This window comes from Vipera berus (genome assembly GCF_964194415.1).
Source record: "Vipera berus genome assembly, chromosome: 1".
Lineage (NCBI taxonomy): Eukaryota > Metazoa > Chordata > Lepidosauria > Squamata > Viperidae > Vipera > Vipera berus.
Window position 1 is genome coordinate 211,199,913 of NC_138202.1, and position 19,079 is coordinate 211,218,991.

The 19,079-nt window shown below is 38.0% G+C and overlaps 1 protein-coding gene across 1 annotated transcript; it reads right to left on the reverse strand.

Moving 5' to 3' along the window:
- Window positions 1-1,663: 1,663 nt before the first annotated feature.
- On the reverse strand, window positions 1,664-6,761 carry TDRD15 (tudor domain containing 15; the record flags this gene model as incomplete). The annotated part of the gene is made up of 2 exons (XM_081344682.1): window positions 1,664-1,687; window positions 1,731-6,761. The coding sequence occupies 2 exons, from the start codon at window positions 6,759-6,761 to the stop codon at window positions 1,664-1,666; spliced, it is 5,055 nt and encodes a 1,684-aa protein (XP_081200808.1).
- Window positions 6,762-19,079: the final 12,318 nt, after the last annotated feature.

A 19,079-nucleotide genomic window follows, 5' to 3' on the forward strand; every position in this document is an offset into this window, starting at 1 on the left:
CTCAGGGTCCCACCGGTAAGAGATTGCCGGCGGGTAACACCCAGGGATAGGGCCTTCTCAGTGGGGGCGCCTGCCCTCTGGAACCAGCTGCCAGTGGAGCTGAGGACTGCCCCCGACCTCCGTTCATTCCGCCGGGGCCTGAAGACCTGGCTCTTCGAGCTCTCTGGCCCAGGCTGAGGATTAATTTATTTTAATTGGGGTTTTATTTGTACAGGGACAAATTTAATCTTTTTTAAACTGGTTTTAACTTTTGTATTATTGGTTTTTAATCCCCTGTAAACCGCCCTGAGTCCTCCGGGAAAGGGCGGTATATAAATGTAATAAAATAAAATAAATAAAATATTGCATTATATGTGGAATATACTAGTATCCTTCCAGTATGCATTATGGCAGTTTACGCAGCAAAGTTAAGTGCATAATTCTTTTTGCTCCTAGCCTTAAAGGCAGTCCAGTTTATCATTCCTGTTATATATAAAGCAAAGTATAAGACAATTTTGTACAGTTGTTTTAAATGTCATTTGAAACTGACCTTTCTTGTGAGCGCATGTTCAATTTTCTTCATGAATCTGGATCTGAGCATTCTTGGAGCCCAAAAGCAACTTATCAGAAGCCTTCGATATGGTTGTAGAATATGTTTGGTTGAGTTGTTCTTTGTCACAACATTGCTTAAATAATTTTTCATCCTGGTTGTGCAGACTTCCACAATTTCTTTTACTTCTATGCAAGAAAGTCATCACAGTATCTTTTTTTTTACCATGTAATTTCTTTGAGCTGTTCACTTTTAATTTTTTTAAATCAACCCACTTCAATTGCAAAACTTTCTTGTCTTTATTTATGGCAATCTGCGGTTCAGAGATCTTCTGAATGGAGAACAGATCATCAACAATATGTGCATTTGGTAGCTGAAGGTCAGCACAACTAGCAGATGCAAAGGATGCAGTTTTTGAATACAAAGCACAACCAGAAGCAACCAATACATCTGCCGCATTATTTTGCTCACAAAAAACATCTACCTCTAGCTTCAGTCCACAATGAGGCTGTTTGAACTGGAATGTGAGACCTTGTCTGCCAAGAAATTCTTGAATTTTAAGTCTGGCCTCATCATTCCAATGTTTCCCTTCAGCAGGTGTCACTCCAAACAATGAGCAAGGATAGGTTAATCGTGGTAAACTAGCTAGCTTTTCTGGGACAATCTTCAGGTTAGAGACATTAGAGATGGGAAAGGGAAATGATAAACCATCATCATCAATAAAACTAAGTATTAATGTGCTGGAGTCTTTGAGCACTTCAGAAACTTCAACTCTGTTCCAGTTTCCATTAGGTCCATTTTTTATTAAGCAGCAGGCACCAGGAATTACACATTCTTGTGGCATAGTTGGGAGGTTTTCTGGAAGATTAGAGAGCATTTTGAACAAGTCTTTCAAAGTTTTAAATGAACCTTCTAACTGGATACAGAAGTTTGAAGGATCAGTGACTGATGTGACAAATCCAGGATAGTATCTATTCTTCTGAAATTGTGCCCATGGAATTGAATTTGACTTGACTGATATATCAAGTAATTTGCTGACATTATCTGTGTCTAGTAAGTTACGTCTCTCTAATTTTGTTTGGTTATATATTTGACTCCAATATTCCAAAAATAAAATTCCATCTATTAAAAGATCTACTTCCCAAATAAGCTCAGTTTCTAAGTATTTTAAAAATATAATCTTTATCTCACAATATTTTACCTTCTCCATCATTTTCTCAAAAGACCAATCACTTAGATTGCCAATCCAAATCCATTTACAAAGCACTGCATTCCTGGGAATACACCTTATTTTTTCACTCAGCACATGTATATCACGCAGTGACACCATTTCATATTTTCCTACATCCACAAAAAGAACCAACGAACATTCCTCCTTCACATATCTCTTAATAACTTCAGATCGATGCCATCTCAAGGTTTCTTTTGATCTTACCAAACATTCTAATCCTTCTCTAATTTCTTCCATAGCAATAAAACACTTTTTCTCTACCTCTTGAGCAACCAGTATATTTAAATTGAGCATTGTTTGTGCATCCTTAGTTAACTTCACATAGAAGTACCCATTACTTGAAATATGACCAATTTCAGCTATTTCCATCTGTCCAGGCTTTATATTTTGGTAGCCAATCTTAGTAGGTCTGATTTTAATGCTTTCACATAAAGTTTGACTTTCTGATTGTTTACCTGGATCATTACTAACAGTTTCTGAATCTATTGTTGGGAGCTGTTTCATGTTGTGGTCAAAGTTCAATGAAAGTATGTTCTCTATACCTAAAAGGATTTGTCTCTCCATTAATTTATCAAATATAGATATTCCATGACAAATTATGTTAACCTCCCACTGTTGGTCATACTGTTGTAGAAACTCAATCATGATTGGCTGATTATTGACCTCACTGATAAAATAAGCATCCATATCAATACTCCAGTTTTTATTTGAAAACAAGCACTTTGCTTTAGTAAGGAAGCAATGTATGCTGAGTCTTGGTAAATTGAGTAAACACTTTTCAATTTTGTAGATATCTTTTGAATTCACAGTTGCTGTGTTACCATAATCAATAAACTCTACTTCAAAAAACTTATTAGCTAGGACTTTTCTGACTAAAGCTCTGTATATGCAACCATCACCTTCATACTTTACTAAAACAACGTCATCTTTCTCAACTTCAGCTTCTATTTCTGACTCTTTTACCAGCGTTTCTCTATTCAGTTCCTGAGCAAGTTGTACAATTTTATTTTCATCCTCTGAACGATGAACATAAAAACTTGAAAGATTAGCTACATAAGAAATGTAACCCCAGACTTTAGAATTTAGAAGAATATCAAGTTGAGGAAGATCTGTGTACTTTTGCTTAGTCTTGTTGCTTCTTTCTTGTCTTAAAATGTTTAATTTTAGCACATGTAATCCAGTTCTTTTACTTTTAATTTTCTTTGACTGACTAAGGCAATCAATAGTGTCAGTTTTGGGTTCTTTGTGAGTACTTTCATATCTGTATCTCAAAACTTTTTTCAATATGACATCTGAAAAATCCAAAGTCAATGGAAACTTTGCAGGTCTACTACCCTGTTTCTGCTGATCAATTACTATTTTGTTTCTATATTTAACATGTAACTTATCATTGCCTACTTTTGTTTGCTCTCCAATTTTATTACTTTCAACTTGTTTTTTTTCTATATCCAACTCTATTTTATAAGCCCTATGTTTATTCCCAACACATTTTTGAAAACCCTTTTTAATATCATTTGGGTTCAGATCTTTTTTTTTTTGCCTTAGTAAGTCTTTAATCTTTCCATTTATTTGTAGTTCTCCATCATACAATTCCACACCAAACTGCCCGTCAGATTCTCTAGATACTATTACGGCCTTCAACTCTTTTTCCAAATAATTTCTTTCAAACCATACTTTTATTTCAGATGGAATTTCAACATCCTTTAGATCTGATAAGTAACAGTGGATAGCTTGCATAGGTGTGAACATTAATTCTGAAGCATTGTTTGGAATAGGAACCAGTTCCTCTTTTGCCACCAACTGTTTATTTCCGAAGTCCACAAAATATACCGGGCAGAAATCTGATGATTCTATAGGAGACGCTAAAGCTCTGTAGAAGACGCCATCCTCAAAATATTTTGCTATGCATAAACTGTGAGTATCTATTTGGATTGCGTGGCTTGATTTCTGGCTAATTTCTGAAATCTTTTCAAGTACCTTGTCCATCTCATTTGCATTTCTACTTAACTGGCAATAGAATTTTGTAGGGCTATATATATAGGATACATACACTTTCTCTTCATTTCCAACTTCCATATTAAAAGATGAATAATAAAAGCTACAGAGAGAAAATGGTGTTATAAGAGATTGCGCACATTCAAAAGAGTAAATTTGTCCATGGCCACTGTCAAAGAGAAATTGCCTTAAACTAGTAAATGGAGTCTTCAAATCAACAATGTAATATAAATAGTTGGGAGTCTTAAAAGCCAGGGCACAAATTGAACAAATCAGTTGGTCATTAGCAGATGAAACAAATTTTTTAAAATCACTACATATCTCAGCAGTCCAAATATAGGGGTCAAATATTAAGGATTCAGTGACACTATTAAGACAACATCTGAATGCTTGACATTCCAAAATTAGGAAGTCTGGATGAATAGCTTGAAGATCTTTCAACAAAACTCTTTCCCTGTTACCATAGTCTACAAATATTACATCAGTTTCGGTTTTGGATACATGTTTCAGTACAACAGCTCTGTACCATTTTCCATCTGTAGAATATTTCACAACACAGGCAAGCTTTCCACTTTCATAAGGTCTTTTTTGAGTGTTGTAAAAATTCTGAATTTGTTCCATCATATCATTTAGCTCAGGTAGCTTATTTTGTATTTGGCATAAAAAACTGCCTGGTGAAATAATATGACAACATACAACATCAAATACACAACCTGGTTTAAATCTGTATTCTTTATAGCATTCCAGTCCATCTGTTTTCCAAACCTTTTGCCCATGTTTACTGGAAAGCATGTTTTTCCACACTGGGAAAATGCTAGCATTCTCGTTTGTCACAACATGAGTATTAAGCGTTTTGTTCTTCTGAGTAGTTGTAGGTATCAGTACCTTATTCTTCTGAAGAGATGTTTTACTTACTATTTCTCTATTTTTGTAATTTTTTGAGTAGTTTCGTTGAAAGCCCCTTACCGTTTTCTTAAATGAATCTTGTTTTAACTCCCAATATTCTGCACATCCTGCCTCAACCATAAGCCTGAGAACATCAGTATGCTTGGAGCCATGCATACACTGCACATTGACAATGTAATTCTCCTTTTGTTTTGCAATGACATGGAGTGTGATTAGTCTGTCATCCACAGTTGTTTTAAAGAAATCTATTTCTTTTTTAATCCATATATCTTCCATTGGAAATGCATTAGCAAGTGTACAGCACATGGCTAACGCTGGTAATTCTTGAAGCTCTGGAAGCAAAATCTTCACATCAAACAGTGGCACTGTGTCAGTGTTCCCAAAATCTAAAAAATAAACATCCACATTGTTGTCTGTGATTTGTCTAATGACAGCCCTATAAAAATACTTATCCTTGCTATATCGTGCACAACATAGTCTTCCAGGCTCTGGGTTTTCTAGAATTTTATCACTGACTTCATTTCCATCATACACATCTGCAACTTTCTTCATTAAAGCTTCATACTCATCTAAGTAGTCATTTGTTTGCACCCAGAAATTTGATGGATTCAAAACATAAACTGCAAAACCAACACAAACTGAACCTATTTTCATTTCTGCTCTTTTGTAAGGAACTGTTAAAGGGGAGCACAATAAATGAGTATCCTTTTGATTTGAAGAATAACTTGATTGTTGAGTTGTATTGTAAATCTTCTCTGCCAAGTTTACACTAGAATTTTGTACATTCCCACTTGTACAAGAGACTTCCGTGTTGTGTTTTGGATCCACATCATTTTCCAAAGATAGATTTTCACTTGTCTGTGTCAATGTGCATTTATGTAATGTTACATAATATACATCTTCTTTACTATTGAACAGATCTATGCGGACCAAAATAGCCTCTTGTGTTAACAGAGTGTCTTTAAATTCTTCTAGCTGAGCATTTTTTTCTGTTCCATCCTGATCACTAGGACATGATAGAGCACAAGGAAATGAAAACATAGGTACTGAAAGAAATTCTGGTAGAAGCTTAAAAATATACTCAGAAGACACAGCTTCGTGGTTGCCAAAATCCATAAACCAAACCTTCACTTTATCAGAAAGTAGCTGTTGTATTACTCCTCTCTGCCACTGACCATTTTTTTGTCTAGCTGCACAAAGGGCTCCAAAATTGTCACAAGATGGAAGTTTTATTCTGCTGATAGAGTCGTAATAGGAAAACATGTCTCTTGTCAATGAATCCAGATGTACCTGTTGGCGAAGTAACTGGCAATAAAACTTACTGGGGCTAACTGCTACTGATATTTTTACTTTTTCTACAGTACCAACAGTCAAAATTGGTTGAAGATTTCTTAGAACTGGTGGAATATTTGGTTGAGTTCCAGCATCACAAAACAGAGTACCTGGACTTGTACATTTCTGTTGTGGTAAACTGGGCATTTGTTTACAAAGCGGCTCATTTGGAAATTCAGTTAACATTTCAACAATAAGACAGAAAGTGGCTACATCAACAAGCTTTCCTATTCTGAATTCAACCACATCAGCAGCAACTTTGGGCACGTCAAGAAGAAATATTTGGTTTGGCAGAATGGCTTGTATCTGACCTTTAATCTGCAAGCCTATCAAAGACGAAAAGTAATTAAAAGCTTTGGGAGTCCATTTTTCTTCAATCGGAAGCACATTTGCAAAAATCCCATAAACCATCTTTGGAGGAAGTTGAAACAATTCATCAATGGGAGATGCAAGGTGAGTTTCATGCACTGCCAGTATTTTCCCATTGTCCATAAAATGTACTTCATAGGTATCATGTCTTTTTTGTATTACTTTTCCTCTGTACCATTCTCCACCCTCTGAGTCTTTGACTAAACAGAATTCACCAACTGCAACAGAATCTTTCACTTTTGGTACTTGCTGTAATTCTTTTTGCAATATATGATAATCAAGCTCACATTCTGTGTTAAATTGGCCTTGAAATTTTATAAGGACTTCTTTTCGATTGTAGTATATATTAGTTACCTTCACATCCACATCTAGAAATTTTGTTGATGAAGATGAATCCATCCCACCTGAAAAACCAGTATAAAATTTAACATATTGTTACATGTTTATTTTTCATTTTAACAGAACTTGTTTATAAACAATTTCAAATTATATTGACACAATCATATGTAATGGAGATGTTACAATCACATCTATTATCAGCTAAAGAGATAGTTCTGTTGAACACCAAAATATGCAGAACTTCAGACTGACAGATTTTAAAATATTAATAACTTGAATGATTTAATAGAATATAAAGAAGCTGTATGCTTGGGCATCCCTTCCCTTGTCTCATGACTTTAGTCCAACATTACCTGATACAGTAGACCTCAACTTACAAGAGTTCATTTAGTAACCGCTCAGAGTTACAACAGCACTGAAAAAAGTGACTTTTGATGATTTTTCACACTTATGACTGTTGCAGCATCCCCATGATCTCAATTCACATTTGGATGCTTGACAACTGGGTTCATATTTATGATGGTAGCAGTGTCCCAGGGTCATTTGATTATATTTTGTGAGTTTCTGACAAGCCAAGTCAAAGCGGAAGTTAGATTCACTTAACAACCAGGTTGCTAACTAATTTAGCAACTGCAGTGATTTACTTAACAAATGTGGCCAGAAAAGTCATAAAATGGGGCAAAACTCACTTAACAAATTTCTCACTTAGCAACATAAATTCTGGATCAATTGTGGTCATAAGTCAAGGATTACCTGTATAGGTTCTTTTAGTTGGATAAAGTTGTGCCACTAAATTAGAAATGGAAACATTTCAGGGGGAAAAACAGGAAGATTATGATAGGGTGCATTCACACAAAGTACTTTTATAATTCAGGTGCAGCCTGATAATAATTAAATAATGTAGCTAGTATTACTTTTAAACCATAATTTGTGGAACAAGCAACAATGTAAGGTCCTCACAGCACATTGTTAAATATAACAAAATAGGCCAGACTGTGATATGCCAGTTCAGCTAGCTACACACTACCTTCGCAATTATACTTGGCCTGACAAATATTTGTGAATGCAATGCCCTTGCGTTAAACATTAGTTTAATGTTGGACTTTCAACACGTTCTCATTTAAAATGTACTATTACAAAGTATGTTACATTTCTCTTTAGACTTATTTATTCATCAAATTTATATGGCTATCCACCTCACAAAAAAAGTGACTTAGGGCAGCATATAATAAACCAGTTAACTTCAAAAAACATCATTCAGGAAAAAAAATAATTAAAAAATTGCAATTAAAGGCTTAAAAAAAGGGAGCAGATTATCAACAACAATGGAGCCACCGCAGTTACCAATGGCCTTCACCTCAGCATTAACTCTTTAATTTCACATTCTGAATTTGCCATCTAACGAAACAATTAACAAAACGCCAGCAGGGGAAAACAAGCTTAAGCACACACAGAGAGAGACACGCACGCACAAACACACAACTACACAAAATGCCTCGTTTGAAAAGACGGTGAACGTACAGACCTCTTTGCCTTCCAAGTATTATCTAAAGTTCTTGAAACAGCCAGTCTCCCGCTTATTGCAGTATCAATGACTCCTGCTTACAGTGGCTCTAAGCTTGCTAAATGGTCTTTTTTATTTTTATTTTTTCATCACAACTGAACTTGCAGAAATAGTGAGATACTTTTGCTCAATCCCTCGAACAGCAAAAGCCTGAAAGCCAACTTAACGGGGTCTCTCGCAGCTGTTCGTCCCAAGGTTTCTTGACCCGGGTTTATAAAGAGAATTCAGACGGGGAGGGACTTCCTTCCGTCCAAATGGGTAGTCACCAATGTTACTACAGTGAGCGACGCCAGCTTCCTTCAGAGGTTTGTCCGAATGGCGCGGGATGAGAAGCGGATCCGGCAGCGGCGGAGAAAGCAGCGCTGCAGCGGGGGAGTGGGCGGGGCCGCTGTCCTCTGATTGGCAGTTCCGGAAGGCGGGGCGCGGCTAGGGCGCGGGGCAAGAGGGAGAGCGGGAAGATGGAGCCTTTGGGTGGGGAGAGCGTGCGGCAGCTGCGCGACTGTGGAGGCGTTTGTTTGTTTGTTTGTTTTAACTTTTCATTTCATTTCGATCAAACGTAATTTTATTGGCCCCGTCACAGCAACGGGATGGACGTTGCTGCCACAAAGAAGAGAGGGGTGGGGGGGGGGGGGAAAGTGAACTTATTTTCCAAATAAGGCAACAGAAGGCAAGACCAGGAACAGTGGATGGAAGCTACTCAAGGAGAGAAGCAACCTGGAATTAAGGAGAAACTTCCTGACGGTGATGACAATTAACCAGTGGAACAGCTTATCTTCAGAAGTTGTGGGCACTCCATCAAAGAGAATGGACAGCCATTTGTTTGAAATGGTATAGGGCAGGGGTAGGCGATGGCTCTTTTATGACTCGTGGACTTCAACTCCCAGAATTCCTGAGCCAACTCGGCTGGCTCAGGAATTCTGGGAGTTGAAGTCCATGAGTCATAAAAGAGCCAAAGTTGCATACCCCTGGTATAGGGCAGGGGTCTCCAAACTTGGCCCTTTTATGACTTATGGACTTCAACTCCCAGAATTCCTCAGCCAGACACTCTGGCTGAGGAATTCTGAGAATTGAAGTCCACAAGTCATAAAAGGGCCAAGTTTGAAGACCCCTGGTATAGGGTCTCCTGCTTGAGCAGAGGATTGAACTAGAAGATCCCCAATGTCTCTTCCAGCTGTATCATCATCATCATCATCATCATTATTAATTTGTTTTTACTTTGGAAAAAATAAAGAATTCATTACCACTGGTCATATTTTTGCTTTCATTCTGCTCAAACATTTCCTTACGTATTATCTCTCAGCGCCGTAGGTTGTTAATTTTTCAGTGATAGTTACAACATACTTATTGTTATAGTTTAGTCTGTGCCAGGTAATGCTGGAGACGAAGCTCAGCAGCCTTGAAATAATCTCAAAAACATATAAAAACCATGTATTAGAGAAGCATTAGATCAGGGGTGACAAACTGCCAGCCCAAGAGCCGGATGCATCGTAGCGAAACCACAACCACCCGATTGTCGGCAATGGCAAAAAAAGTCATGATACATCGCAACACGTCACGTGAGGTTGCAAGTTTGACACCCCTGCATTAGATTGTGTGTTAGTAAGCATCCCCATATTTCCTGTAAGGTCTTAATGACATAGAGTATCCCATTGTATTTCTGCAAAAATTGTTTTTTAGGGTTTACTGCAGGTGAGTTTTAAACAGAAACAAAAACATGGATATCAAAAATCAAATATAAACTCAGTGCAATCTAGGTAATATTTCTTGAGCAGATGGTGATGTAGAAAGCTATTTAAAGTTAGACTCACTTCATGTTACATGATTGATCAGTTTGATTGTGTCCCCATCTCAGTCTTTTTTTTTAAGCTACGGTCCCAAACATTTTAAGACTAATGATTGAGCCTTACCGTTTTGATCACTCTCCTACATTTTTTCAGCTCTATTATATACTTTTTCAAATGTGGTAACCAAAACTATACAGAGTATTCCAGATGCAGAAATACCATAGATTTGCACAAGGGCATTACAATGTTAGCATTCTTCTTGACTGTTACGGCTATTATAAGGTTTTACTTTATAAGGTTATGTGGATAGTTTTTACTTTAGAGGGTTACATGGATAATTTCAACTCTATTTTCTGTGTCAACCTAGAAAGTTCAAAATGCCCCAGGAGCTGCTGGTACAGTTCTACAGAGTCTGTCGTATGTACTACTATAACTGTCTGGTACAGCAATCAAACATGACATGTACAAACTTCAATGGATAGTTAGGTCTGCAGAAAAAACAATTACAACCAGCCTGTCTTCCATTCACAATCTGTATACTACACAGGTCGGAAGGAGGGCTAAGAAAATATCTATAGACCCCTCACATCCTGGACATAAACTGTTTCAACTCCTCCCCTCAGGATGCCACTATTGCATACCAAAACATACCCCTCATGCCATCACTCTTCTGAACACCTAATTCCCACAGTACTTTTTTATGTCTAGGTATATTTACCCATGTACTAAGGCTGAATTACTATTATCCTTCTCATCTTTTCTACTACCTTCTCTTATTGGTATCATCATTATGATTATTATTACTTTATTGTTTTGCATGTACACTGAGAGCTTCTGCACCAGAGACAAATTCCTTGTGTGTCTTATCACACTTGGCCAAATGAAGTATGCTATGCTATGCTATGCTATGCTATGCTATGCTATGCTATGCTATGCTATGCTATGCTATGATCATGTTCTCCAATCTCCATTATATTGCTTTTGCTTTTTATAGTGCATTAGAATGTGATTTTGCTATTATTATATTTTTTGGTCTTTGACAGATAAACGTTAAGATATTCCAAATGGTGACATACTATAGATTTGTATGAGGACATTACAACATTTTTATTTTCCTTTACTTTCCAAATGCTGCTGTAGACTTAGCATGTTCATTGGGCTGCCTATTACAACCTTAAGCTCTTCAGAGAGCTTAGATTTCATTAGCATACTGTATATATATGAAGTTAGCGTGTTTTACCTCAGTGTGCATCACTTTACATTAAGTTGTGTTATCAACTGGTTCACCTTTCATCCCATTTAAAGGTATCCTGCAGTCCTTCAATAGCTTTGGTTTTTTTTATCAGTCTACAGAATTTATATTGTCTGAAAATTTGGTCAGCACACTGCTTACCCCAAGAGAAGATAGTTTATAAGAAGTTTTAAAAGCACCATTCTAAAGCAGATCCTATAAAATGCCACTTCTTAATAATATCTATTGAGAAAATTGCCCATTTATGTCTACATTTAACTTTTTGTAACCATTTAGCAATCCATAAAAAGGCACATTACTTTATTCCATGACTGCTAGATTTACTCAGAGCCTTTAATGGGGAATATTGTCAAAAGCTTTTGAAAATCCAAATATTCACAATTAACCTTGTAAACAAGACAAAATATTTTGCCTTCTGCATTATTAAAGGTAAAGGTAAAGGTTCCCCTGCACATGCGTGCTAGTCGTTTCCGACTCTAGGGGCCGGTGCTCATCTCCATTTCAAAGCCAAAGAGCCAGCGCTTGTCCGAGGACGTCTCCGTGTTCATGTGGCCGGCATGACTAGATGCCAAAGGCGCATGGAACGCTGTTACCTTCCCACCGTAGTGGTCCCTATTTTTCTACTTGCATTTTCACGTGCTTTCGAACTGCTAGGTTGGCAGAAGCTGGGACGAGTAACAGGCGCTTACTCAGTTACGCGGCACTCGGGATTCGACCTGCCAAACTGCCGACCTTCTGATCGACAAGCTCAAAATCCCATTTTAGAAACACGTTTGCCCATGAGGAACTGGAGACATTGAAGTAATGCAATGTGTGTTATTTAATTGTAGTTTCTATACATATATTCATAATATTCTGCCTCTTTTGCATCAGTACCCTGGGCAATGTGACAAAATGTAGATGGCTGTCCTTTTCTTGGATTGTAAACCATTTATAACTCAGACTGTAGCAAAACATTGTGCAGAAATTATGAAAATTAGGCATCAATTGCTCAGAGGTCTCCCGTAATTGCAATATTTTAATTTCGTCTATTAAAATTGCCTGTGTTATTCTAGTTTTATTTAAGACTTTTTAGCTGTTTTCAGTTGTACCTTTTAACACTCTCCTTTGGCTATAATAAAGATTCATTTGCTTGTTCACTGTCAGTGATCAACTCTGTCCAGGTGTCTGCTGAAACCCTCCAAAAATGTTTACAACTTCTTCAGGCAGAATTCAAACTGTGGAATGTATAGGTAGTCCTCACTTAATGACCATTCATTTAGCAACCATCCAAAGTTACAGTGGGGCTGAATGAATGGTTCTTACACCTGTCACATGATCAAAATTTGGCATTTGGCAGCCTGTCTACATTTAAGATCACAAGGATGCTTCAATTCCACCTGTCTTCCCCCCACCCCTGCTGCCATCTCTGCCTTTTTTGGGCTACCATGCACAGTGGTACTTCTCAGTGGTAGTTTTAAAGCAGCCTTCAGCAGTCTCATCTGGCTGCCTCAACCCAGATCTCTACTTCAACCCCAGTGCTCCCACTACTGGGGAGTGCAGCCTCAAGCCCCACACCGTGGCCAGCCACCCCAGCACAAAGCTGCAGCCCCCCCCCAGCTTTTCACAGCAATCTGATTCCTTTTAAGAAAAAAAGATAGCAACAAAATATAATTTAAAAATCATTTTTATTAAATATAAGAAAAGGGGAAATGTAAAGCTCCCTTTTTATTTTTATTTTTTTATTTTATTTTAATTCCATTTATATCCCGCCCTTCTCCGAAGACTCAGGGCGGCTTACAAGCTTAGCAGTAGCCTTCATTCTATGTATATGCCTGCTTATTAGGGCTTTCACACACACCCCAAGCGGCATTATTACAAAGTCAGCTTAATTGCCCCCAACAATCTGGGTCCTCATTTTACCTACCTCGGAAGGATGGAAGGCTGAGTCAATCTTGAGCCTGGTGGGATGCGAACCTGCACTAATTGCAGGCAGCTGGTGTTACTTAAGGAGGCATTAGCCCACTGCTCCACCAAGGCTTTTTAATTTTAGGGAGTTAAATTATAAGTGGATTCAGTGAAGTATTTAGCATCCATAACTATGAACAGCAGCTTAAAAGCCAAGCTCCTACAGAAGACAAGTAAGGTTGCTGGGCAGCATATGCAATGAGCCACCAGCTCACTTTTGTCTGGAAATGCTCCAAATTACACACACACACAAAAACCACACAATCCCACAGAGCATTTGTAGCCAGCATATATCTAGAAACAGTAAGGACAGATATTCTACTAAAATTTCAGGGGCCTTACAGCATGTAATTATACGCATATTAAAATAAAGCATAAAATTCTGATGGAGAGTTCTAGCTAAACCCCTTATAATTTGAAGATAAACCAATAAGGAATAATTATTTTCTGCTATTGTTTCCATTCTCTCTTTACTTTTAGTTTCAGAATGATCCTCCTTCATCTCTCCCAGAAATTTCTTCAGAGACCTCTCTGCTTCAGTAGAGACTGAAGAGCAAATTGACTATAGAATTCCTTCCTTCCTTCCTTCCTTCCTTCCTTCCTTCCTTCCTTCCTTCCTTCCTTCCTTCCTTCCTTCCTTATTTATTTATTTATTTATTTAGAACATTTATATAGTCTTATACCCAATTCTGGGTGTTTCCCAATCACGTTAAAACAACATATAAAACCATATTAAAACTGTAAAACCAAACAGTCTCCTTTTTCAGAGATTTACTACCTCCATCTTTGCTTCCCTATGTTCAGGATCTTTTCTGATCTCCCCCAGATCTGCTTTCTGAAACAAATTAGTAAAGAGTTTTATCTGTATACATGGTGCCCTTCTTGTCTATTGATTACAACTTGGTTTGCTCTTTCTTACTTTATGGAATGCATTCCAAATGAAACCAAATTATTGGGATTTCAAAAACCCTCCAGGTAGTATGAATAGATTTGGTCCTTTTGCTATATCATTTTAGTCTTTTCATTATCCATTCCCTCATTTTTAGAAGTTGCCTTTTGTAATCAAAGATTTCCATTTTGTTATCAACCAACTTCCCAGTTAGTAGAGTATTGGAGAACATGTTTTCAGAAACCATAAAGATAAAAGAACTTTCTGCTGCCAGAACTAAAAAGAATAAATAACTTTTTTTAAAAAAAATGTGAGTAAGCAAATTAGAGAAATTTACCTAACTTTATTAAAATTCATATTAACCTTGGAGTATTTCACAGAAACTGGTATTTGGATTTAACCTGCATGCTTCTTGCTTGCTGAATGTTTTCAGATTCATGTGGGAGAGGTCATATTGACATACTGTAGTGGTAAAGCCATTTATTATAAATTCTATTATATCCTGTGTGATAGCCTTGAAAAAGTATTAAGCCCTCATACAAAACTATATGAGAATTTTTAGAAGTATGAAAAGCAATCTTGAGAAATCTCTTTGAACCCTATCTTCTGCCAATTTAGAGTTTAAATAACACTCTGAATTCTGCCTACACATTGCTGTCCACAGATTAACAATGCATATTATTAAGAATCGATTTCAGACAAGCATGCAAATAACTCCAGGTTAAAACAATCTCATTATTGTGAGAGTAAATTACAGAGCTGCACACATTCTCACATACATGCAAGCATTAGCAAAACATTCTTAATTGAGTAAAGTAAGTATACATAAAGTAGGCTACCAGATCTAAGCTGCAAAGAGCTTTCTTTTGTCTTTGCTGCTACCTAATAGTTACCCAATTGGACCATAAGAAAGGCTGAGTGTCAAAGAATTGAGGCCTTTGAACTATGGCGCTGGAGAAGACTCCTGCAAGTCCCTTTAGAAGGCCAGATCCTGAAGTTGAAACTCAAATACTTTGGCCACCTGATGAGAAGGAAGGACTCACTGGAGAAGAGCCTAATGCTGGGAAAGATTGAGGGCAAGAGAAGAAGGGGAAGACAGAGAATGAGGTGGCTGGATGGAGTCACTGAAGCAGTAGGCGTGACCTTAAATGGACTCCAGAAGATGGTAGAGGACAGGAAGGCCTGGAGGAACGTTGTCCATGGGCTTGCGATGGGTTGGACACGACTTCGCAACTAACAACAACAACAAATGGTTACCCGGATTTTTTTCCTGTTTATATTTGATACACTGAGAGATTTTGATTGTAAAGCAATACCATGAGTGATAGAGAAAACTACTTTGCTCCAAGTCAGATCAATTGTCCATCTAGTCCAGTACTGACAATACTGAAGGCAATACTCCTAAGATTCTGGATTTTAACTACCAGTAGAAACTTTCTTCTGCAAAGCATGTGCTCTATTACTGAGTTATCACCTCTTATAAGGGGAGTAGATGTAAGCCTCATCAAACATAGCAAAAGTAAGTGTGTATACAGTTGCAACAGAAATGAAATTCAGGTGATCCAGTCTTTGACATCTTGAAAATTTGGTCAAGAGCCTCTTGATCAAACTTACAGTTTTAAAGTGCTCTTTTGGCAATAAACCCCAGAGAAAATCAATAGAATTTAGTTGGAACAAATGTTTTCTGTAACAGGTCCCAGCCTTTCCACATATAAAAAAGCAACCAGAGGGTCAACAGTATATCAAAAAAAAAGAAAGAAAGAAAGAAAAGCTGCATCGGTGACAAAGAGACATTGGTTGCAAACTGCTGTTGCTGAAAATAGCCACAGTATCTATTTTGCAGTCTATTGTCCCAGGATTTATTTTTTAAAATTTTATTGCCATTTGACTCAGCAATATAAAACTGGGAAGAGTTCTTTCATTCTGTTGATGAAGAAGGCTTATGTCATAAATTTGCTTGGGATCCAGGTGCTAAGACTGTCGTTTCTTCCTGCAGCTGACTAATAATATTACCTCTCTGGAAGTTTACTTGTCAACCATCCCAACCTGGCCAGTTAGAAAAGAAAAGACTGTCGACTCCATTGCTAGTGAAAGAACACTTTACTGAAGCCAAGTAGTTATAGCATAGCAAAGCCGAATCTGATTTTTCATGCCCAATGCATCTGACTAACTCTTCCCTTCTCCCCACCACTCCCTCTGGATATCTCCCATTGTCCAATTACATTCAAACAAATTGTTCTGGTAACAGTCCCTGGCTTGGAAGGCTGAAGGGTGTTGCATTCCATGGACCTTGGACCAGCCAGCAGCTCTCACGGGATGGCACGATGAGTAGTTTTGATTCCCCCCCCACTTATCCCAACTCTTTGCCTCCCTGCAGATGCCCCCCTCCTAAATGTGTATGGTAGACCGGCATGTGGCAAAGCATGGCTACTGCAGCAATAATTGTATTTAGGTGGTAGATGTGGAAAAGGGGGGAAATGAAAACATCACCTAATTATTTTTACATGATATTACTTGTTGACAGTTTGGAAGAAGCAAGAGAAAAGGAGGATAGGAGAGCAAGCAAAAGAGGAGTTAAGAAGCCCATTGAAAAAAGGAAAGGCGAACTAACATCTAAACTATATTTGCAAATGCATTCCAAAGCTTTTGTCACAAAGTTGGGAAAAACATGGAAAATTTTGATGATTATTAAAAAAAGTTCCAATGAAATATTTTCTGTTAGAATAACGTATGCAGTAAGAAAAACTATAGCACCTGATTTGTGGAACAGCATCCTTCGAAATCTTTTCCCCGACCTCAAAAAAAAAAAAGACATTTAGAAAGCAATTGAAAACTTGCATGTTCTCCTAAGCCTTGGGACAACATGATGGCTGTAGCCCCTTTGGGATGTTTTGGTTGTTTATGTACTGTTTGACAGGAATAATTACTCTTTTCAATTAACTCTCTATTTACAAAGAATGGCAGATGGGTAACATTCCCAAACATGATTCCTAAGCCTATCTTGGGACTTTTTAAAAATCATTTCCTAGGGACAAAATCTCCATGAAAGCAGTTTCATCCTGTTAGGAGGAGAAACATATGAAGAGAAGGGAATATTTCCTACCAACTGGCTGTAGAAATATTGGTAAGACACAGTATAAAATAGCTGAGGATTTTTTTTTTATCTTCCATTAATCTATTTCCATGCCTAAGACAAGACATATACAAGCTTAGAGCTTTATGCCTTCTATTTTCAATTTAAGGTTGTGATGTCGCTTAAGTATGCCTTTTACCTTGATTGATCTGTGAAAGTATTTCTGGCAGGTAGAAGGATATATGCAAGCTCTGTTGCCAGAGAGATCTTATGGTTCAGATGAACTCATTGGGTAAAATTGAACAGAAATGTATGAACCATAGAGGCCTATGTCATCTGCTGGAGCTTGGCACTGATCCTGGTGCTTCTGCTGAGCCCAGAAGAAGCGCCGATCAGCTGGAATGTTGCAGCATCTCCAGGGTCTTGTGATTTACATTCAGATGCTCGGCAACTGATTCATATTTATGATGGTCACAGTGTCCCAGGGTCATGTGAAGTGACCAAAACCTGCTGCAATCACCCAGCAGAGGGGGGGGGAATAAAAACCAAACACCCCCCCACCCCAGCCCCACTGCCAATCTTCAACAGAAATGCTCACAACAATGAAAACCTCAGACAGGAGGAAGAGTGTCACTGGGCGGGCAGACAGGTGTCTTGCTCAGCTGTGGCTTGGGGGGCACTTTTTTCAGTGCCATTGTAACTTCAAACAGTCACTAAACGAATTGTTGTAAGTCGAGGACTACCTGTACTTCATCACTTTTGGGGGGGTTTGGGGGCGTCATCAAGTTTTTGACACCTTGCTAGGCGACTGGTGGTACTCAGATGTTGCCATATCCTAAAAGTGGTACAATGGGTGATAAGGTTGAAAAGCCCTGGTATATCCCTGTTGAATATACAGTAGAGGTGACAAATAGATTTAAGGAATTAGATCTGATAGACAGAGTGCCTGAAGAACTATGGACAGAGGTTCGCAACATTGTACAACAGGTAGCAACCAAAACCATCCCAAAGAAAAAGAAATGCAAGAAAGCAAAATGGCTGTCTGAGGAAGCTTTGCAAATAGCTGAGGAAAGGAGGGAAGCGAAAGGCAAGGGAGAAAAAGAAAGATATGCCCAATTAAATGCAGAATTCCAAAGAATAGCTAGAAGAGATAAGAATGCCTTCTTAAATGAACAATGCAAAGAAATAGAAGAAAACAATAGAATAGGGAGGACCAGAGATCTTTTCAAGAAAATTGGAGAGATGAAAGGAACGTTTCATGCAAAAATGGGCATGATAAAGGACCAAAATGGCAGGGACCTAACAGAGGCAGAAGAGATTAAGAAGAGGTGGCAAAATTACACAGAAGAACTATACAAGAATGAGCTTAACGTCCCTGATAATCACAATGAGGTGGTCACTGACCTCGAGCCAGACATCCTAGAATGTGAAGTGAAGTGGGCCTTAGAAAAGCTGAGCAACAACGAAGCTAGTGGAGGTGACAGTATTCCAGCTGAGCTATTCAAAATCTTAAAAGACGATGCAGTAAAAGTGCTACACTCAATTTGCCAGCAAATTTGGAAAACTCAACAGTGGCCACAGGATTGGAAAAGATCAGTTTACATTCCAATTCCAAAGAAAGGCAGTGCCAAAGAATGTTCAAACTATCGCACCATTGCACTCATTTCTCATGCTAGTAAAGTTATGCTTAAAATTCTACAAGCTAGACTCCAGCAGTATGCGGATCGAGAACTACCAGAAGTACAGGCAGGATTTCGAAGAGGCAGAGGAACTAGAGATCAAATTGCTAACATACGCTGGATCATGGAGAAAGCTAGAGAGTTCCAGAAAAACATCTACTTCTGCTTCATTGACTATGCTAAAGCCTTT